Source organism: Octodon degus, unplaced genomic scaffold, assembly GCF_000260255.1.
Source record: "Octodon degus isolate 3935 unplaced genomic scaffold, OctDeg1.0 scaffold00011, whole genome shotgun sequence".
NCBI lineage: Eukaryota > Metazoa > Chordata > Mammalia > Rodentia > Octodontidae > Octodon > Octodon degus.
This window is the reverse complement of record NW_004524587.1, coordinates 21,466,978-21,491,618: the sequence shown is the minus strand read 5'-3', so window position 1 is coordinate 21,491,618 and position 24,641 is coordinate 21,466,978. Positions and strand designations below refer to the sequence as shown.

At 36.6% G+C, this 24,641-nt stretch overlaps 1 protein-coding gene across 1 annotated transcript in view; it reads right to left on the bottom strand.

Moving 5' to 3' along the window:
- Positions 1-24,641, bottom strand: part of Cdh8 (cadherin 8) — a 415,681-nt gene that overhangs the window by 162,490 nt on the left and 228,550 nt on the right. The window contains 2 exon segments of the mRNA XM_004625918.2: positions 2,219-2,406; positions 6,268-6,435. Of these exon segments, the coding sequence (XP_004625975.1) occupies positions 2,219-2,406; positions 6,268-6,435 (356 nt within the window).

The following is a 24,641-nucleotide window of genomic DNA, read 5'->3' as shown; positions in this document are numbered from 1 at the left end:
GCCAGCTCAGCCCACCAGGGGGCGGGGCTGGCTGGCTTGTGGCGCTGGGGGATTGAACCGCGGTCCCTGATGCTTTGCTGAGCTTGTTCTAAGTAGGTGCTTTAGACCACTGAGCCATCTCTCCAGCCCCTATATTATATTTTGTTAAATTATTTTAATTCATTTATTTTCTTTCATTTTCAATTGACAGGTAATACCTGCAGACATGTACGGAGTAAAATACCGTAGATAGATCTATGAATTCATTTAAAAAGACTCAGTAAAGCTAGTTAATATAGCCACCATCTCACTTCATTGGTTATCAGGAGGAAAAGAGATATTTAATATGCATGCCAGTAATTTATACATATGTATTATCATTATTATTATTAGGGTCAGCACACTGCCCAATAGTCAAATCTCACTGGACATTTTGATTATCCCTTTCTCCATAGCTCCTTCTCTTCTAACCCTCAGTTTCTGGTACTGCCCTAAGGCTTCTTAGGAAGATTGTTCCAGAGATAAATTTCTGAAGTCTGTCACCCAGAGAAACAGAAGGACCTGGCCCTACTCTAAAGGAAAAATGGATATCCATCCTCTGTCCCTTCACTCTGTTTAAAAAAAAACAAAAAACAAAACACCTCTAGCCAGAGGGTTCCTGCTATAAAAGTACGCTAGTTAATATTTAGATCTACCTAAGGATAATACAGCCAAACACATTCCAGTGTCCTGAGGTTTATTTCAGACAAAACAGGTAACTGGTGGATGGTAGAAATATTACTCTTTATACACTGTTCTCTAGAGTGAAATACATGGTCGGATTTTTTAGCATCAGTGTACCCAGTCTGTGAGTTTATGATGTCAAGCTTATGAATAACAGCACATAAAAACACAAAAGCAGCTATGTACTGTAATTTGTAAAGGCAGCTCAGGACAACAAAGAATAACAGTTAATAATAACAATAAAATGACATTAGAATTGTAGACAGCGAAATGTGATGGTGGGTCAGTCAGTAACTGACTAAAGTATAATTATACTGTATTCTGTTTCATATCTCAGTTTGAATATTTACATCTCTTAACTCTAAACTCAAGCCAGCATTCTTGTATGATGATCATGGTGCTAAACAGAATTAAAACTAATGCTTCCATTTTTTGCTTGCACTAAATTTTTAACATCATATTTATACAAAGTTGTATCCATAAATGTCCACATGTAATAGTTCTGCAATGCAGAATTTTTAAAGTAAAACCAATGAAATTAAATGTTTACATGGCAGACTTGTCTAGTAAGCTTTAGAGTCATATCAATTTAATGCTAGTCAAGAAAAAGGGAAAAATTATTTTGCCCTGACAGTGTGTTCCATCGCTCATCTTCTTTAAGAATAAGCAAATCTATCGAAGAGCTAATCTACCTTTGTCAGAAAAAAAAGTATGAAGAACGATGCTTAAAAAAAATCACAATGGGGATAAAAGAGAGTTTTTCCCACAAATATTTTATTCATATGAAATAATAGACCATTTTACACATCTTTGTGAGAATACAGTTTATGAGGAGAAAGACAATTTAAAAATGTACCAAATTTTCCACCTCACCCACAAGAAAACGAGTTGGTAGCAAAAGCAGTCTCAAATTGACTACACTCTTTATGCTATTTATAGAGAAGTTTCTGTCCCAAATGGTTGTTACAAACCCAGAAGTAAGACAGCCAAGGAACAGAAATTGAAGAATTATAGAGAAAGATTAAAAGCTTTTGAACCTTTGAACTTTTCCTCTCTCCGGAGCAACTATGACTTCTTCCCCCTGAGAATCCTCTTATGAAACTTAGTGCCTTAGAACAGTTTCTTCTAATGATAGTAGTTGTTCATCAATTTTTATTCTTCCTTGGTTGAGGGTTCACTGCATGTAACTACCCTTCTCATAACTGGAGTGTTCTATGCAAAGACCAGGTAAATTCCTGTGGCTTGGGAGACATTATCCAGGCATAGGTGGGAGAAGAAAAGGATGAAGGACTATGAGAGGTGAGGGCCACAACAGAAGCTGTTTAACACAGCTTAGCTGAAATGTGGAATGTTGCCTAGTACCTTGCAGGTGCTCAGAGGAATCTAGTTATTCTGTCTCATAAATTAAACAAAATTGCTTCCTGGTATAAGATGTTGTCAATTCACTCAACTAACATACTTCCAACCTCATTTCACAGAGGTCTTTCAAAGATGAATCAATTTGTCACTTGTTTACCTTTCGTAGTCTTATGATGCCATCCTGGGCCTGGGCATCAGAAGTGACTTCAAAGAGTGTCGTTCCATCTCCATCAATGATGTCATATGATGACTGTGCATTTTCACCAATATCCTGGTCATTGGCCTTGACTCTTCCTATTGCAGTGCCAAGAACGACATCTTCTGGTACTGAGAAGTGATACAGACCTTAGAAAAGAGTAGAAACAGTGAGAAGTGAACACAATCTAATTCATTAATTCATTGAACAAATACAGGTTGGGCAAGTCTTGTACTACGCATTCCTGTAAAGCTACCAAGCCACTGATGTAAAAGACAAAAATATCCTTTTGCTTTTACGGAATGTATAGTATCCAAAACAAATCAGAGACAAACATTTCCCAGAGGTAGCGAACTCCGTTTGAGTCTTTCTAAGATATGGAACTTATTCAACCATATGTTTATCAAGTATATATTTGGAACAGCTATATCAGAATATTAGTACTGCTCTGTGAATGTTCTTTGCAATTTGGTGTATAATCACATTGACTGCCTGTGGGGATATTCATTGTTGCCCAACATAAAATAGTAAGCTAATTTCAGCACAGAAAGATGCAGTGTGTAACATACTGGAAAGTCACTTTTGAACTTACTTTTATATTTACAGACTTGCAGACCATTTTTGATAAAATCCAATTACTAAACTTCTGCTGTGCCCTGCAGCAAGCTGCTCAGACACATGAAACACTCCTCTTGTTACTAAAGTCTTCATTGCTCTGAAGACTAAAATCCTACCTTCAAAACTCCCTAGGCAAAATACAATTACAGTGAATTTTCATTCTCCTAGGGGGACAGTAGAACATGTCTAATTAGTGGCATTGGTCTTATTTTTATTCAGATCATCACCACTGTGATATTGTTGTCACTCAGATTGATTGGGAGAGTGGAAGGAGATGGTGCTCCAAACATAACTCCTGGCTATGCTGTTTTAGTGCTCACCTACTCTATGACAGCCAATCCTGCACTTCATTACCTGAGGGGTCAAGCTGGTCTCCAGGTTCCATGTTGCCCGCTGCTTGTTGGCTTGAACCTACCAGAGTACTAATGTCCCCACAGATGCAAAGCTCAAAGACTAATGGAAATTAGTATGTAGAAGCATAAACTCTTCTGTTTTCTAATAGGATAGCTGAGTTATTTCTTTTTATTTCTTTCTTGCCAGGAGTCCAGAATTTACAGGGAAAACTGCTTCAATCATGCGTGCATTTTTTGATCTCTATCTACCTTTCAATCTCTCACTGGTATTTCTTGGAACTAACTGCCAGTTAAATGAGTTACAGTCAAAGCATTGCCTAGTTCCTGTTTCTGTTGAACCAAAACTTAGACAGACAGTAAATTTTACACCCCTTGCAACCACAACAAGGGAAAAATAAACATTCAGTGAACTACAAGAGGAAAAGGAAAAGTTGAATCTGGAGAACATTACCTAATTCTATTTCAACTTAATCGCTGGATTGCTTACATAAACCAAAGCTCATTTTACCCAAAACAACAGAATTGGTTTAGCAGATGAATAAAGTTTCTTTAAGAACTAATACATTTTGACTTAATGATGAAATAAAAATACCTCTTGGAATCATGAAGTTTTGGAGCTGAGGAGCAAATATTTTTCAAAGTAATTTTTACTATAAGGTGGGCATTAAAAATCGTCATGTGGAGCCTACGTTTCCCAATGCCCCCATAATTAGTTTAATGATCCCATTTCCTTCAAACTTTATATTTGTTAGCGATGACCCCTCTAGGTATTCTTATTAAGTAAATAAGCCAGCAAAGGATGTCTCTTGCTGCCAGTCCTCCATTGGGGAGTCTTGAGAATTGAAACAAACGCATCGTTCCTTTATCCATTGCTATTCTGAATATCCTCATCATTTCTATCAGTGTGATCCTAGTTAATAGTTATTACCTCTAAGAAAGGGAGTGCTTATGAAGCTCATCTGCAACTGATCAATTAAAGTAATCACCATCTGAGAACGAAGAGCTGCATATTATGGCATTAACTGAAATGCAACTACAATAGAAAGGACTGGTGGGATGGGGTAGGAAACATGGTGACTTCCACTTAGACAATTTTGTTTCAAAGGATTGCATTGCTTTCTAATTTATGAATAGCTAGATGGAAAAGTTTTGAAATTTTTGTTAAAATATGTATGGGCTCTATATGTTTTGCTCTGAAATTCTCAAAGCTATGTCAAGTGGGTCTGTTTCAAGATTAACCTCATCCTACATCTTCTTACTTCTCTTTTCTCTCTCTCTCTCTCTCTCTCTCTCTCTCTCTCTCTCTCTCTCTCTCTCTCTCTCTCTCTCTCTTAAATGGTTGGTGTTCTTGTGGTGTCTCCAGCCCAAGGAAAAAGCAGCCTGTGGCATTCAGTCTCCAATATCACAAATATCATAACTTAACTTCTTTACCTGAAAATGCAATCAACCCTCAGACATCTTCTCAGCCATTAGTAATTTGGATATATACTATGTCTGGATCTCATTACACTTATGCTGCTATCATTTTTGCTTACCAAAGTCACCAACACATTTTAAATGAATGCTTATAAATATCCATTTAGTTAGGTGCATGATGGGGAAGATACTAGAAGACCAGATTCCCTTTGTTATTCTGGATCCAAAATATAACTTCAACTACAATCTAAAAGCCTTCCAGTGGTTTCTCAGCCATCTTTAACTGAAGATCGTGAAACATACAATGATCTACAAATTTAAGTACAATACTACTAATTCTTCAGGAAACTACCTTTTGGGCCTTTTGTTTCAATATTATCTCCCTGGATTTTTGTTCTCCAGCTGCAGTGAAATGCTTTCTATTTCCCTACAAGTTTGCGCTTTTTTATTACATGTATTTGAAATGTATAGCATGATTCTGTGATACATAAAATTATCACCTTATTTTCCATCCAGCACTTTTTTACTCATCACAAAATAGAAACAAAGGACTTACTGAGAGAAGACTGGATAAAGAATGCATGGGGTACAAGTACAATGGAATACAATCCAGCTTTTAAAAAGAAGGTGCTTTTTCAATTTATGACCACACACATGATTCTAGAGGTTAGCATGGTAAGTCAATTTATTCAGAAAGAAATAGAAAAATACTGTCCAATGTCATTTATATATCCAATCTTTTAAAAAATGAATACATTTACATAGAGCTAATGACTATTCCTTTTAGCTGCAGTGTCCATTTTTCTTCTCCTGGTGTCATCTTCTTCCAGACAGTCTTATTTGCTCTTCATATCTTGATACAAAAGTTCTCATGTCAGAAAGACCTTGCAGAGTCCTGGCTCTGTGTCACATTACTTGGACAGAAGCTCATAAGAGAAGAATTTCATGAGCATAGAAGAAAGTTGGCAAATAATCCCCTCCCTGACTCACAGATGTGACTGCCTGCAGTGCCACTAAGTTTTCCAAAGTAGGGCAAAAAAACCTGAGCAGGGAATAGTGCAGACAGTGATTACTGATGTCTCTTGCAGTGACAGAAGGGAGAGTTAAGGTTTACAGTGAGTCCACTGTGTTTGATTTCCCTACTCAGGCACTGGGGATTTGGTTTCTTTCATATAGCAGGATTAATAATAAATCAATATCCTAGCTAGGCTTTCTTCATTGTTTCAAGCTCACTAAATTTCACAGTTATTATTATGTACTTGCCATTTGAATATTCATCCAACTTCATTGATATTTATTTATTTGTTTATTTATTTATTTATTGCAATGAAAGAGACTGAACTCAGGACCCTGAGCTTGCCAGGCAGGCACTTATTCTACCTCATTCAACTTCATTGAAATCTGTAAAACTGGGATGTATTTAATAGGACAATGAGTTATACATATACATACGTACAAACATGTATAAACTATTATGCATGCATATATATATATATTTTTTTCATACCTTATAGATGTGCACTTGATGTTTACAATCAGTTTGGAGGATGTCATGGAAAATTAAAATGTATATTCAAATGAAAATATACTCAGATTTTCATCTAATGCAGGAAATCCACTTACTCTGTGCAAATTTTGGAGGATTGTCATTAACATCACTAAGGGTCACTGTGAGGGTCGTGGTCCCAGACAGGCCTCCAGAGTGTCCACCCATATCTTTGGCTTGAATAACAACCAGGTATTCCTCCTTGGCTTCTCTGTCCATATTGGGAAGGGCAGTTTTTATAATAGCTGAGGGAAAAAAAATGGAAGAATGACCTCGTGCCCAGAGCTCACTTAGCAATGAATGCATAAGCCTCCCATACACACACCCATGAGCACAGACACAAGCTTGTGTTTATGCATCAAGATTCCATTCAGGTAATTTCCATTTGCTGCTGACATTTAGCAGGTTGGGATCTCTGATATTAATACCCCAAAAGCTTGTAGTCACAGAATTGTGAATAACTTGAGAAAGTATATTCTATAATGCATAAAACAGAATTTGCAAAAATATACATTAGAAAGTAGACTGCTCACCAAATTAAAGTATAAATCATAACATAGCCACTTTCACCTAGGAAAACCCTGGAAGTGAAAGACTCCTACAATTTATCACAAACCGAACTCCTCTACAAGATGCGTAAATAGATGAATAGCTTCAAGGCTCTGAGGTCAAAGATAAATTTATTCTGAAGCTCCGAAATACATTAGAAAGAAGACAGAAATAAATACATTATTAGAACAAACTCAGAGGTAAAATAGAAATCAGAACTAATATAGGCAAGGGCCTAAATACCAAGGTACTGTTTACTTACATTTTAATAATTCAGTTAGAACTTTCATGTAAAAATAAAGAGATTTTAAAATTGCACAATATAAAAATCAGACAAATAAAATGATCACTTGTAAAATCTTGCGCTGCTTCCTCTGACTTATTTTAAGTTTCACACGTTTATTTCACCATAAGAATATTTTCGTGAAGATTCAAAATTTGCTTATATACTTCTGAAGTTCTATTTAAAATATTTATTTAGCCTTCTCCCTATCCTCCTACTTTTTTTTTACTTATACAAACATGTCTATACATAGCATTCTGCTATGTATAATTCTACATCATTAAGTATGTACACATAGAAAGGTGCATGTGTACGTACACCACTTAACTGAAAATCTGATAGCAGAGTAGATAGAAGATAGAAGAATTTTCTGAAACTTATGTTTCTGAGACACTCTCTTGCCAGTACAAAGTGGTTCACCTCATTACTTCTTATAGCATGATTTTTCATTGTTTGAAGCTATTGAATAAGTGGCTCAGGGTCTTCCATTTGATGAGTATTCTAGGTATTTCATTTCTACCCATTTCACACACCTAAGAGACATATGATTATTTTGATACAATACTTTTCTATTCCTTGCATTTCTATTTAATTTAGTATCAAGGTGCCCTACATATTGGTAAAGTCATAATAAAAATTATTTTGGCTCTCCTAAAATATTATTGTTGGATAGATGTATATTATATCTTTGGTTCAACTGAGAGGAAACTGTCCAGATTAAAGATAACTGTCTCTTCTCACTTCTAACCCAGAAACACCATAAATGTTTAATTTGAATTGAGATTGAGTCACTGTCTTATTCAATCGTGAAGTTGTAATTCTCTTTTTTCTCTTTTCTCACTCATATACTCTAATTAAATCATCTGTCTGCAAAGGTTTTCAAGGAGTTCAAGTCCCTGAATTATCTGAGTAGCAAGCAAAGTATAAGAGTGGCCAGAAAAATCTAATCCTCTCAGCACTGAGCAGGCTCTGGGGAAAGCTATATGTTCTTATCACTTTATTAGACCTTGACATCACTTTTGTATCAGGACTCGCCATTCAGGGACCACTCAAATGGATAATCCTGCTTATTGGGATACATTTAGAGCAATATAATATTATCTGTCAATACAATTATTTGTCTCAGGATATGAGCATATCATAATCTAATTCAGCAATCATACCTGTGTGGTTAAAATACAGACAGGAAACTAATAAAGACAGAAATATAGCAGCCATTCAGATTTGGATGACTGTAAGGCATGGCAGAAGGGAAATGAAAAAATAATAATAATGTGCCTAAGTATCCTATCACTGAAGAGCTGGGATGCCAATGAGCTAATCTACTAGGGATATGTACTTTCATAACAGAATATTTTCATTATGGGTCCAATTTTCATCAGGAAATACAAGAAAATTTTCTTACTCTCACCATATTTTACATGAATGCTTGTAAATTGTAGGTACTTCTATATTTATTCTAAGGTCATTACCAACTGAAGTCATTGATTGCACTTTGGAACTTGACCAGAGGACTTCCGATGATCATAGGAAACTGATATAAATTCCTAAGTTAAGCAGCAAAATCTTTTGAGATAGCTGATGAGGTCAGGTTTATAAGTGAGACCTCTCTCAGGTTATTTGAATGAAGGGATTCCAATAATTTATTATGGTCAGAGGACATTAAAACATATCTTCAACTTTTTCATATATTGTGAGTATGGAATTTTAAAAATTAGTTCATGTTACTAATACAGAATGTTGAGATTGGGTTTTGCAAAACTTGTGTATGAAATCAAAAATATTGCTCATGTTCAATTATATTATTTCCCTTCTCTCTTCTTCTGCTTCTCCTTCATCCTCTTTTGATTTTCAGAAGACTCCCTTCTAACTTCCTATCTGTATTCTACTTCAAGAAAGAAAATTAAACACACACACACACACACACGCACACACACATTTGCAATGTCTCTCAAACACTTGAAATTTAAATAATTTTGTGAATCAGTTTAAAACAACAGGATGTCAGCGAGTCATACCAGAAAAAGCGTGAAGCATCACAATAAAGCTTATCAAACAGAATAAGAAATATTCCAAGGATCTCCACTAATTACACAATTCATTATGCCTTCCAATATTGAGATACACATTTTCTTAAGCTACATCTGTATAGACAAGTTTGATTCCTCTAATGAATGTTCCCTCATAATTAAACCAAGTATTTTGATTTCTTACATTTATTTTCACACTTCATGGCTTTGTGATCATTAAAAAAATTATAGGACTCCTCATCACTCAATACCCTAACCTGTAAACTCAAGATAGTAATCAGTAGCTCATGGTAGGTACACTAAAGTAGAACAACATTTTCAATGTTGTTGGCATGTTGAAGTTACCAGAAAATGCTATTTACTTTTCCATTCATGTTCCCTTGCCAGAGTTGATTTAATGGTTAAGAAAATGATGATTAGAATGTTGAATGCTCTGAAACTTTTCATGAAGATTCATTTTCTGCTCTCTTACTCTTGGCATGAAAGAGGGATCTTCATTTGATCTTGGTCAAAAGGTCAAGAAGTGATGAAAGAAGGATTTTAGTGTAGCTTTTTCAATTAATTATTTTGCTTCCTAACTTTTGGTTAGTTTCACCAATAAAGATTCCTGTAGGAAACTGGGAGAGCAGAGAAGGATGAGTCTCAGACTCTGTGAATTCCTTCATGCCATTTTTGTCCATCCTGTTTTAGGCTCATTATGAAGGGATACAGGTTAAAGCACAACTCTCACCAATAATTCCCGCAATCTCTTGTTCTTCCTAGCAGAGGAGTATTAACGATACCTTACCTGTTAGCTTTTGGGAGCTTTAATAATAGACTTTTTGAACTAGGTCTTGCTTCTGTCATTAGCCTCTCTCTTCAACTCTCTTCACCCACTCCATTTCTGGTAAAACTCTCCAAGATTTAATTAGTATATTGGTTCTTTATCTGAGTCCTTAAAATGTTGCCAGAATGTTGTTCCATAGACCCCTCCCTACCTCAAAAACATGTCAATGTTATAGTGTGCTGAGGTATAGAGCTAGTTCCCTGGGAAGCAGGGCAGGGGTGTGTTTCCTTATCTGTAAAATGAGAATGATGCCTACTCAGTTAAGTGAGTTGTTCAAGATGACCCAGCTGGGAAGCCACACAACCAGGAGTCTTTGTTCATTCTCTTTTTTAACATTAAGAGTAGGTTTCCTGCTTTCTAAAGCAGGAAGTCCCTCCAAGTTTCTTCAGGACCAGCAGTCTGCTTAATTGGCTTCAGTTCAAACTGTCTAATGAACCATTCTTGTCTTTCCTGAGTCCATTGCCTGGTAGTCTCAAGCCCACAGCTAGGAGCACCTCATTAGGAAAAAATGCCAAAATTGGTGGAAATTTTCTTCAGCTATGTTTTGGCTATAGAGAGAGGATGATACATGTGCCCTTGATCTTCCCATTTTTCACTTTTTTTTGAGTCTTACCTAAACAAGTCACATGATACTTGCATTTCTATTGAAAAGGCAGACCATTTCACTTCCACAGATATTGCAGAATATTGATAAAGTTCTAAAATACAAGACTGAAATTATCTGAAAAGTTTCTTCTATTTCTTTCCCCCTGCTTTGGCTCATATATTCTATAACACATTAGTAGCTTTAGGCTGTTTGTAGACAAGAAAGAAATCTTCCCTATTTTTAAAATCATTGTTTGTTATTTAACATTGCCTAACACAGTGCAGAAAATATAGTAATTAGGGCAGGCTTTTTCTCCCTTGGATTTGAAAAGTCAAAAAGTTTGGTCTGTGGATGCCAAAAAGAGACTTAAATCCCCAGTTTAATAGCATTTCTTATCCATTTACAACTTTGCTTTTAAGCAGACAAATATGAGAGGCCTGCCACCCTTCTACTTAATAAAACAATTTAACACATCATTTGGTGGTTCTAAATTTACTAATTTTCCATTGCTCAAGACCCAGAATGCATTCCACTTTGTCTTAATCATAGTCAAGTAGCAGTAGTGTGCATGCCTCCTCCATGCTTGTAGTAATGTCTTGAAATACCCAGCACCATGTTGAGATGTTTATGCATATTTAAACTTCCATTGCGTCTGCTTGTTAACAAGTTAACAATATTTTAACAAGATGAATGACAAAACAACTGTATTTTATTTTTATTGGGAAGTTAGTTAAATTCATTGTGGATGTTTGACAAATTCACTGTAAAGAAAATCAACTAGATTATTCTTAACTGGTGGAAATTCCAGTATGAGTTGATACAATTAAAGTATCTTATTACACATAATGTCTCTGATTCCCATAAATTTCTAACTCACTGATGGTTGTACGTGGACTCTCTTGTAACTACTGAGCTTAGGTAAGTGATCCAACTTATGTGGAGCGATCTCTTTGTCCTTGCAAATGAAGGACTTTAACATTTGGCAATTTTGAGACGTTTAAACTGTATCAGTGTTCACAGAGAAAGGGATTCAGATGAGCGAATAAAGAGCTAGCTTTTAGAATAGTTTCCCTCTTGCTCTGATTTGAAAATCTAATCTAATAGGACAATTCATGAGAACATGCCATTCTCCATGAATTTAATTCACTGGAGATTCGAACCTGGAACTGCAGAGTAGAGGCGAAGCTGAGGAATTGGAGGAGTCCCGGAGAGAAAGATTTAGAAATGACAGAGGGAGCTTCTTGCTCTGAAACCAGCATCCATTACTGAGCTATAAAGGGGCTCATGTACTTGGTTCTCTGGTAGTTAAAAGTTTTATTTTGTCTTTTCTCAATCAAGTAGAGATTTCCCTGGTGCAAAAGTTTAAGAATATAAATCGGAAACTGGCCTAAATGCTCCCCAATGCTAAGCAGCTGTTCCCGATGTCTCATCATGCAGGGAGCACTTCTGATTAGAATAAAGTTTCAGACATCTCAAAAATTTAAAACTTATGTGTCTTTTTCCCCCTCTTTCTATTGTCTTTGGTATTATCATCTGAGAAGCATTTTGTATCCATCACGAAGACTTCTTTATATAATTTCTGTGCTATCGCCAGATTGAGAGGCTTCGCGAGAAAGGCAAGGAGATGCTGATTAACTCTTTTGTCATTCTGAAGGCTGATTACTGTAATTCACTCATCGTGGGTCTCCCAGATTGTGCTGCTCAGAGATTTCAGTTAATATAAAATGCTGCGCTAAACTCCTCTTTTGAATAAGTCCTGTTGAACACATGATTCCGGTTGTGAAACCACTGGCTTTGTTGTCCCTAGGACCCCTTGCCAATTCAATGTCTAATTATTATCCTACTATCTGTGAGACAGGACCTTTCACTTATGAGGTTAAGTGGTACAAATTCATGACAGCCACGTCATTCTCTGGGGGTGCATACACTGCATCCAGGAGTTATGCTACTGTGTGATTTGTAAGGCATGATACCAGCTATGAACAGTAAAAGGTAACTGGAGCCACATGTCTACCATGCCACAGATTCACCTAAATAGCAACCCTACTCACACGTGTTACACAGAGAAAGTGCCACACTTAGACACACACATTAGAAGTTGAGTCGGCCTTCATACCGTGCAAATGAAAGTGTGATTCCCTTTCCTTGTGAAAAGTCACTTATAAACCAGGCAGGTAGACAAACTGAGATACATGCACATAATTTGCATGGCTTTGATTTGGTGAAACTGCATCTCATATTCATCTTAGAACATATATCTGAACATGTATGCCCCTACTTTGGTCCTTAAATAATAGAGTATGACAAGTATTTACACAGTATTTATATTTGATTGATCTTATAAGTAGCCTAGAGATGATTTAAAATACAATGAAAGATAGGCATAGTTTATATGCAAATTTTACTCTAGTTTGTGTGAAGAACTTGAACATCTATGTATTTTGATATCCTGATGGTGTTGTAGAACGGAAGTAGAATCACTTTACATATGAGTGTCTTTGTAAAATAGAACAGCCTCATTGGAAATATATTGGTCCAATGAACCAGGAATCAAAAGCTTGCTTATCTACTTGAACCAAGTAGTTTTAAACTTGATACTTTAAGAAAATCATACTATTTTTCTTATTCATAATTTTTCAAGTGATTCAGCTTAGTTGTTCCCTTTTCTGTATATTATTTTAAAAGGAAAATAATTTTAATGATAGAGAAATACTAAATTAGTGTTTAAAACTATAGACATCAAAGGCATGCAGTGTTAAACATGAATTAAAAACTGTTACAAAGATTTTGCAGCAAAAGAAAATGCTTACAGTACAACCATTGCTCAATTTTCTCTGAAGTAATGTATGTAATATTCATACTATGTGATTATATGCATATAAAATTTGGAAGGAAATATGCATAAAAATAATTTAATGTGCTTCTGTGAGAGCGCTGGAGGTACATTGTCCTTTATTTCCCAGAATTCTAATAGGAAACAAAAATCTTTATGTATTAAAACATGAGCTTTGCACTTAGCTAGATCAGAGTTGATTCTGGTGGAATGATTGACATTACATGACCATAGGCAAGGCATCTCCCTGAGCCTCATCATCTTCATGTAAAAGATGTTATAAACTGTTAAAGAGGAGATTATGATTGGTGTTATAGGGCCGGCCAAATAGCTCAGCACATTAAAGCGCCTGCAAGCAGACTCAAGGCCAGGGGTCTGAGCTCCAGGCCTGCTGTACCAGTCCCACCCCTGGGGCACACTGAGATGGCAATTGAGACTGGGTGTGGTAACATGTGCCTGTAATCCCAGCTCTTGTTAGGCTGTAAACAGGCTGATCACTATGAATCCAATCTAGAGGTGAGACCCTGAACACCCTATAGACCCTTGAAAGAAAAAATTATAAAAGATTGCTATTGTATTGAAATAGGTAAAGCAATAAATATTTTATTTATATAATACATACACACACATATATATATACACACACATTGATATATGTTAATTGCTATATATCTTGTATTTGTTACTGTAAATATACATATATAGTGCTACATATATGTCTAACTTATCAACATTTTTGTATTTATGTAGATATACACATACAAAATTAGAAATTTGGTTATCAGTTCAGTGCTAATTATTAGCACAAATGTTTATTGTTTTTTACATTAGAGAAAAGATACTCTGAAATGTGAACATGTGCACCAATTAGAAAAATGTTTTCCACAAGAGTTACTAGGTGAAAAAACATTTTTTTCTTTTGCATTCAAATTGCTTGCCAGATATGCTTTCCTGTAAGTTCCTGCCCAGCACATGCTCCGCTCTCCCGCCACTCTCTTGTCTACAGGTGTGCATTCACCTCGATGCCACCACAGTTCTCTGTGGACAGTGCAGCCCGAACCAGTCTTTCCCTTCATCTTTCCACTTATAATTCTACTTATGCTTTCGGTCCCAGAGCTGGTGTCTCATCATCCACGAAGCTTTCCAGGTGGAACGAATTACTCCCTGCTTTTGATCTTATGCACCTTCGTGAGAAACTTCGTTGTAGCATGTATCTTATGCTGCTTTCCTCTTCTGCCACCTCTCTTAGTGTCTAACCTGTTGGGGCTACACGGTGTTCAGGGTCTCACTACTCGATCAGACTCATAATGATCCGCCCCTTACAGCCTCCCAAGGTCTGGGATTACAGGCTCGCACCACCACGCCCAGTCTCAATCGCCATCTCTTCTCACTCCGGGAGCAGTGCCGGCATGGCAGGCCCAGGGATCAAACCCCCAGCCCCAGATCCAACTTGCAGGCACTTTAATCCACTGAGCTATTTGTCTGGCCCTAACCTGTCTTGATAATAAATGACATTTACAGAAACCACGCCTTATTCATCCTCATGAAGGAACCTAATAATATCAGAACCTAATACCATCCTTGACATACAGTACTTATTCAAAAAATAGAAAAGGGAAAACAATGCAAGTAGGAAAAGAAAGGCTAGGAGGGTTGTAGAGATAGCTCTGTAGTCTAAGCACTTGTCTGGCAAGTGCAAGGACCCAGTATGATCCATGGCACTGCATGTCTTGCCAGTAGCAGACCCCCAGCAAGCGCTGTGTAGGCCCTGTCACTGGGAGCGTGCCTGTAATCGCAGTGCTGGGGAGTTGAGACAGGAGGATCACTATGAGTCTGAACTGCATAGTGGGACCTTGTTATATATATATATATATATATATATATATATATATATATATATGGATATCAGATGATAAAAAATGAAAAACAAAGACAGGGAAATTGACAGTTAAAGCAAGCTTTGGGAACTCAGTTGCTGAGTACGCAAACATTTGATAAACACCGCTGTGTCCCCAGGGTCCACAGATGCTTCAATATAGTTGCAAGGTCACAGAGGCACTAAATATCAGGATTTGACCTCGTATTTTACTGTCTTCAAGGTTCAAGGGCTATTCCAATCTGAAGCAACCCACAAATGATATGCTGAACTCAAGCCACTGTGCCAGAGAAAAATATAGCACTTCAGAAAATGCCAGGAAGTCTTTAGGCTAATGAATCCAGGGGTTCGCATTGTTTTTCTAAACATTTATCCATTTCAGAATTGACATTTCAGTTATTAATTAAATGTCTTCTGTATAAAGTTGTGATGCAGTGTTCTAATATTTTGGATATTCTCAGAAGTCTTTGAAAAAGAGATGATGTTGATGGATGAGGTATCCCAGTAATATTTTTGAATCTAATTACCTGGGGATGTATTCATAAAAAAAATCAACTCCTTTGATACATTTGCTTTACCAGTGAATGATGCTCTCCTCATTGTTATTTTTGAAGTTCTGTAGGTCTTTATTTTTATAGAAAATAAACAATTGTGACACTAAAATTCTCCTAGAGTAGCTGGTAGGGAACCTTAATTCACATCCTAGAGTTTCAAAGTGCAGTATCTCAGGAATAGTAGGGCTCCAGCCGTAGAACAGCAGGGAAGAAGTTCTGCAGCCAAGTCCCATAGATTGTGGCTGAAGAAGGCCCCAAACCTTGCTCTCCAAAACTTAGGTTATAAAACGTTAATGAAATAATATACACTGCTTTAGCTTTAAAAATATTCATGTCTCCATAGAGTACTTAGTAAGATGTTCATCCAACAATCTCTTCCTATGCTATCCAGCATCTTAAAGAGTCTGTTTGACAGGTGACTTTTATCAGATAGATTTTATATTTTAACCCCTGCGTGCCTGGAATAATTTAGGTTAAAACATCTTTTCTCTAGAGAACAGCAAGCCCGAAAGATTGAAATCACAGCTGAGGATCACTGAGTACCTCAGTGTATAAAAGTCAGTTCCTTAGATGCACATTTCTTTTATAATAGGTATATCCTTAGACTACAACATCATAGTGTTTTAATTATCCTGTTGCATAGAGCACAATGCTATCTATATTTACATCCATGTTGAATAGTATATAAAATCCTTGCAAATGAATCAACAGTCATACCTTCTTTATTTTTATATGCAACATACACAGTGACTTCAGTGCGTGGCGAGTTGCTATTGCATTCTCAATTTCTCCTCTTAAATAACTCTGCCCAGGCCATACTTCTAGTCATCAGCACATAGCTAGCCAACAATTGATGCCACAAAATTTATCAGTTTTGAGTTACATTGAAATCTTTGCAATTATTCCTATTCAGAATTAAGGTGAATATTTTTTCCCTAGGTGAAAATACTTGTAGAGATGTCTCAGTCTAATGGAATCATTTATGTGAAGAATACTATGGCACTATTCTTTCCTCAAGGCATAATTTGAATAACTAATTATGCATATAATAAGTATAGTTGGTTCAAAAAGCAAAGTGAAAGTCACTATAAAATTGAATGATTTTTTCGAGCAATTCAGAACTTAACTAGATGAAACTGGGTTCCAGATGAGATGAAAATGTACCTCAATTGGCCTACTCAAAAACATGAAGTTGGGATAGATGACTGCATCCAACTCGCAGAAAGTTAGTGTCTTTGCAGGTGGACCCACCTACCAAAGTTTGAATGAAAAAGTGTATAACATAATTCACAGAATTGAGCACACACTCAAAACAAATTCTTTTTTTTTTTTTTTTTTTTTTCGTGGAACCAGGGATTGAACTCAGGCCCTTGCGCTTGCCAGGGAAGTGCTTATTCCACTGAGCCATCTCCCCAGCCCCACAAAACAAATTCTAATCAAATCCAATCGAGGCTTATCCTCAGATGCTAAAGTTGTCTTCACTTTTCTCATGCTTTGAAGGAATTTGCTGGCCCTAGATATCAATCAGACATGCCATGTCGTATTGATCACAGCCTGCCAATACAGACAAGTAGGACACGGTGCTTCAAGAGCCCAAATTTGATATCATGTCCAGGATTTGATTTCTGAGTTTTTCACTTCCTGACATTATAGATGAACTGGGAAAATTCATAATATCTCTTAATTAGTTCCGATTCTTGTTCTGCTAAATGAAAAAAATTACTCTACAGTTTGTAAGGAATGATTAAGGCAGAATACACGTGTAAAATATTTTGGCACTAATTAAAAAGTAATAATTATCAGATCAGTATTATAGGCCCAACAAATACACTGAGGCCACACGATTTCTCTCAAGCATATGACGGGCTGTATCAAGCTGAAGTCACACAGGCCAGCAATTTGTGTTCACTTTTGCACAGGGCCTCGGACCTAACTACAACTCTTCAGTAAGAGCTGCATTAGAGAAGGAAGATTCTTCTGTCAATCATGGTAGCAGCCACAATGGGCATCCAATATGTACTAATGACTTGCACAAATTCTCCTCAGTAAGAATCAAGAAGTAGATTGAACTAAGAAGAAATATTCTAGGCTACCCATTACCACCATGCACCTAGTAGGTTTTCTTTGTCAGCCAAAGAGGTTTATGAAACATTGATATACAACAAAGTGATAGATGTTCAAGTCAGAAGTGGTATTTCAGGTTAGAGTCACTTACAGTTCTGACAACTTGATTCTTTCACAGTAATTCATGGGCATAGATCTCACAGCTAACCCAGGATAATCTGCTCACCTCTCCCGCAGTTCTTTTCAATCCAATATTTTCCTAGATTCTTCTGTTGTATTCCACAGATTCTGGTTTAGAAATCCTCCTACATTCGCCTTTGGAGGCGGAGGCTTTCTTTCTTCTCAACACAGTGACTTTCCTTTTCCTTCCCATTATCTCTGAAAATAGAATTTGCCTCCTCCTCCTTCCCTCATGCCTCTCATCAGACAATGCTGCTGCATGATTCCCACTTAATCCTATCGGCGTCTGTGCAAGACTTATTGTCAGCAATTGGCACAACACTAAGTCCTCTTTTCCCTCTTGCTTATGATGACTGGCTTTAGTTATTGTCCTCCTCTTTAATAATTTCCCACAAAAGTTATTTGTACTCATGTAGTCAATACCTTTGGGTCCCACTCATGAAAAGATGGGGCAGGTAGATGAGGATCGCATTAAAAAAATACTGTGTCTATTTTATACAGAACATAGGGGAAAATCAGTATAGCAAATAACTTACAGGACATGAAACTGTCATTCCAAAAGTGTTCATGAAGCACTTACTCCTTATCCAACACTATTTCAAGTATGATGGATACAGTAAGGAAGAGAGACAAGGAGGTTAAAGATCAAAATCTTTACATTTTCAGTAAGATATCAGAGAGGTGGAGTGCAATGCATAGAGCTAAAGAAAATGGCAAACAGGCTTACACTTACTGGCATGGGGGTTGGCACAATGATTTTGACTTGTAAAGGACTAAGTGGTACTTATCTGGAAGAAAAATAAGGTATATATATATACCTTATTTTTCATATATATATGAAATATATATATATATATATATATATATCTTGTTTTCATATATATATATGAAAATGGGTCTCTTGATTGATCCAGGACAGAGATATTTAGACTTGTATAAACAAGAGGTGAAGTCTGACTTCCTAGGACACAAGCAAGAGATAATACTAGCTAAAACGGAAAGGGAAGTACATGTTATGCTCAATAGAGTTTCCTTAGAGAAAATTAGTAGAAGCAGATTTTTGTAGCTATGTTGTTCCTTTAGTGATCATTTTCAAAATATATGATGGTGTTACTTAGGCAAATAGGCTGAATGGGCTATGGTACTCACTCAATGTTTTAAAATTTTATAATAAATAAATATACTTTTGTTTTCATGGGATTTTCAAGAAAAGTTTTAAAAATATACATATATTTTTCCCTTGCCTTTCGCTTCCAAGTTCTTAGCATTCTCTCCTGTCCCTTCATTCTGTCCTGCTTTCACTGGTGTGCAGACACTTCCTATGGATCTCTTGGTTCCAGGGAATAAAAGTAGAGTTACATATTAGGGTTGTACGCTGGCAAAAATGGATTCTGGAGGCTGGTGTCTCTTCATATCTGCCACCTTTAACTTGTTTGACTAGATGCTAACTAATTCATTCCTATTTGCAATGCACAAGGCTTGATGTGGCTGGAGATTGAGTAAGATTGCAGCAGAGATGCCCACAGTGGATAGTTACTCATGGTAAGAATAATCTAGGGTCTGAAGTTTGTCTGTTTATGTTTTCTGATTTTGCCCTCGGAGAAGTATTGATGAAAGCTACTGATTTCTGAGAAGCTTGTAGGCACCACTTGGTATACTTTTGTATGATTGCAATGTTGAATAGCTGATAGTCCTGAGAAATACCCTGCAGTGATGCACATGAGACCAACATGTAGGTTCACGTCATGCAGAAAAAGACAATTGTAGGCTAAACCAAAGTACAAGTGTTCAAACATGACAATTCTGTTTCAGGTGACTTTGAGTAAGTCACATACCCTTGTGATTTCCCTGAGTTGTTCAGTGAAAAACACTATTATTTTCGTCTCAAACATGATCAAGATATTGAATCAAGGAGATGGGTATGAAATTGCTTGAAAGATATATCACCCCTACATTTTTTAAATATAGCTAAGTAAATGACTTAAGGTGACATTGCTAATAAATTACTTTAAAAGGAATAATTTTCTAGCTCCTCTTCCAACTTTTCTTTCCTTAGACAATAGTGTGTTTCTCTGTCCAGCCTTCCCAGATATATGCATTTCCAGAGAAGTCACACAACATGTCAAAATGCATTTTATAATAGACATAAGCAGCACTATCTGATGATTATGATGATCTTCTACTTCTTTTTCGTTTTTTCCTTTGTAATGAATAAATTGTTATCATGTGTTATCTCAAAAGAATCCAATGACAAGGAAATACTGTTGATAATTTCTATCAATCATTTTTCCATAACTGCTTGTATAATGATTTGATATTCTCAAATTGTGAATTTTCATCATTGTCATATTATTTAGAAACAAATAAAATATCTAAAGTCTCTGAATATTTATGTACCCAAATGGTCTGCTCTGACAGTGGAGTTACAAGGGATCCTCTATTATGAGTGAAATTAAAGGAATAGTTAATGCTTAATTTTTTGACCAACTTTACATGCTTGTGTCTAGTAGTCTGAACAATTACTTTGAAGACAACAATGTGAAATACAATAAATACAGTTGAATTCCTATTATTTTTTTTTTCAGAACCAGGGATTGAACTTAGGCCCTTGCACTTGCCAGACAAGCGCTTATTCTACTGAGCCATTTTCCCAGCCACATATTATTTTCTTTTTTTTTGTGAGTTTTTCTCATTTTTTTCTGATTTTTATTCTCTTAATAAAAAAATATATCTAAAGAAATCTTGTGGAATGGAATCACGGAACCTTCTTTTTTGTATTATTTTTTTTCCTAGAGTGCTAACTCTGTGAAAATACTCCAAAGTTAACTAATTTCTTAAAAATACGCAGCAGGACAAATGAAAGTACATTCAGTTTCCTTTAGTTCTTCATCTATGCATAAGCTTGGCTAACCAGACTCAAATCAAAGGGCTTTGAGGAAGCGGATACCTCTAACAGGATTGGCACTGAGCTAAGGCTGAAGATACAAAGATACCTGGGGCTGAGGTACCTGGTTTAGAGAAACTCACAGCCCAACAGCTACAGCAGGTGCTGATCACTTTCTGAAATGCGGGTTTACCACCTCCTATTTTGAACCCTGCTTTCTTGATTTCCATCACTCTCATAACACTTATCACAAAAATTGTTTTCTGTATATATTTGCTTCTGTTTTCAGTGTCTTTTGTGTCTGCTTCATTTTGTACTATAAAAATATTCCTGAACCATGATTTTCTGTTCTAAATTATATGACAAATAGCTTGGTATCTTCCCTGATCATTTTGATAAATGCCATCTCACCACACATAAATGACTCCTGTCACTCCATATTGCAGAAGGATAATTCTAACCATGCAATCTTAAAACCTAGAACACACTATAATACACGTCATAGACTGTGTGACCACATTCAAGTCACGTTATCTTTTTGATTTTCTTCATGTGTAAAAGTGCACTAGATTTTTTCCAATGTGAAATCACCTTAAGAAAAATTAGCCACCCTCAGATGGAAATCCAATTCTTCTCACTCAATTATCAAAGTATCTTCTCAGGAACATTTTACTGAGAGCAGAAAGAAAATAAACAAATTGACCTTCCTAGGTTATTGATGTTTATTCATTCTTGGTAAGTGTTAATGTTTTCAATGACTGAATACAAAATTGAACATCTTTTTTCCTCTATAAGGTGGTGAGAAATTTCTATTATTTGAATATTTATTCCCTCTAAAAGTCATTTTGAAATTTAATTGACCTTGCAATAGCATTAAGAAGGGGAATTTTAAGAGATAATTAGGCTGTAATGGCTTGGTATATATAAATGCATCAGTACTATCATTGCAGAAGAGAGTATCTTCTTTTTTATTATCAATTTTATTGAGAAAGAAATAGCCATGAGACAGTTTCAAAAGAGGTTAGTAGGACAGTTACAATAATTAATATGTTGCATATTGTTGTCTTCATGGTAGTTATTCATGGTACAAGATGCAGACATGATATCCTGTCCAAACACTATTAGTACAAATCTTTCTTCTCATTGAATTAAGAGAAAGTAGCTGTATATATATCCTAACTATTTTCTGTATATGGTACAAAATGGTCCTTCATTTATATCCCTTTTTTGTTTAGTTTTGTCAGATATGGGTATTCCGTTGCCATTTAAATATTCTGGGTGTGTGAATTCAGCAAAATAATCCAATATAGTCCAGCAGTCCACAATAGTAGTGGGTTTATCCATAGGACTGGCAATGTCAGATGTTGTTGACGTGAGCCTTTTATAGCTCAGCATATTAATATGGTTTTACTTTATATACCTTGTTCTTATACTTTTCTGCTGGATGATTAAGACCAAGATAAAGCAAGACCTATATAACAAGATATGTGACTTCTGTATCTGACAAGGTCAGTCAAATCCCCTCAGAATTTACCCTGAAACCCTGTACCATAGTTTGTCGATCCTTTGTCAGTGTCAGCCTTGTGGATGTCATGGCTATTGCTTGACCAATTTGCTCTCTGTGAAAGCTTGACCCACACGAGTAAATACCGTTTAGTCTCCCTAGTGTAAGAAGAGAGTGTTCTAAGAGGAGATAAACTTGATCCCCTTTTCTTTCTGATTCCTACTCTGTCTTTGCCCTTTAGCTCTGCAACACCTCATAGTGCAGCACCAAGGCCCTTGCCAGGTGCTAGCACCTTGAACTTGGACTTCTCCATCTCCTGAGCTGTTTTTAAAAAATGTGTTTATTATAAATCAGTCCATAGTACTCTGTTACAGCAGCACAAAATGGACTAAGGCAGAAGTTCTATAGAAGCCCTTGCAAGTAATGCCCTCCCAGGGCTGGGAAGATGGCTCCGTGCAATAAGCGCTTCTTTGGCAAATGCGAGGGCCTGAGTTCAATCCCCAGTTCTGGAAAAAAAAAAAGTAATGTCCTCTTGCAGATCTATGCAGATTGACACCAACCCTAGAAAGCTCATGAGTCTGGACAGGACCTCCCTACTAGACAAAGAGGATGCGGTGTAATTAATTTATGCCTGTGAACCATTCTGAATACCTTACAGTAAAATTGCTGTTGTACTGATTCTCACTCTTCCATAAATATTTGCACATGTGAAAAGCCAGCACCTTGACATATATTGAAATGATTCCAAATGAGGCAAATTGACTCAGAGAGAAATGTTGGCAGTCAATGAGGAGTAATACAGCCCTTTGTCAATATGACAACTACAACTGGTGCATCAAATATGCAGAAACAAGACCTACTGGGGATGGAAGGGGGAAGCTCAGGCTCAGAAATGCCACTTCCTGCCCAAATGCTTTTGCTCCTTCTGGTCCTTGTACAGGAGCTGCTCCCCCAAAACTATGAGTATGTCTTTACTTTGTGTATTAAATACAAACAAAGGCCACTTTTAAAACCAAATTCATTTTCAACCTAGAGACCTAAGTTACCAACAATTTTCAGTTATGAAGTGGCCCAATATTAAGACATATGGAATCTAGGTGGGTTGTTTTTTAAATATAGCCTTTCAGAAGAAATTCTACCTTTGGTAAATAATGGAACTCAAGAATTATGTGGCAGTTATGAATTGGGTATTCTTAGTATCTCCATTTGAGCACTATAAGAGTGCTAAAAAGTAGCTATGTGCATTTACCATTAAGATTAAAAAATAGCAGCAAGAAAAGAAAAGAAAACTGAATCTCACAGATTTGAAATACTTTATGCAAGGCCATGCAACTAAACACTATTGCAATAGAAGTTCCGCCCAATGGTCTCCGAAGTTCACATCGCAGACCTCAAGCATGCTGTCACGTCCCTTGACATTCCATATCACGTTGCCACCACCTTGAGTGTTTTCTCTCAGGAACACAGACAACCAGTGGCTTACATTTGTTAAAATAAAGGTGTGCATGTTACACAGAACCTGTATTTGTCCTTTTGTTTCCTTCTAGCACTTTGCCTTTCAGTTGCTTTAAATGAAAATCTTTGATAACTGTTTTCCTGAGTGTTGGAGGCACATTGCTTTGAGTTCATATGATGTAAATAAGGAAAATCTTGCTTTTAAATGTGTTTTACCCTGGTCCGTTTTCTTTTCTTTTTAATGTATTTTATGGAAGAATCTACAGGGTGTTCAGGGTCTTACTACTAGATCAGACTTGTAGTGATCTGCCTATTTACAGCCTCCCAAGAGAGCGGTTACAGGCACGTGCCACCATACCTGGTCTCAACTGCCCGCTCAGCGTGCCGCGGGGGGAAGGACTGGCACGAGGCCCGGGGATTGAAGCCCTGGCCTTGTGTCTCTTTGCACATGCTTTAATCTGCTGAGCTATTTGGCCAGCCCTAATCTTGGTCTATTTTCAAGTGTTATGGAAGCTGATGTCATCTCAGACTACACCCCACCATGGTGACTTCAGTACTGTGATACCATCTATCCAGTGGCTTGAAGATAAAACATGGGAGGGGGAGTTTATCTCCTATGAAAGAATAACTGTAGAAACACATGGTGAGAAAAAGCACAAAACCAGTGTTATATTTTTATTAATATTTCATCAATATCTGATCGTTAAAGGAAAGTTAGAAAAATATAGTTATTAAGAATGCTATTTATTAGAAAGTCAGATGTAAGCCCAAATGCTTTGATTAAAGTCAGAGAGAGAGAGAGAGAGAGAGAGAGAGAGAGAGAGAGA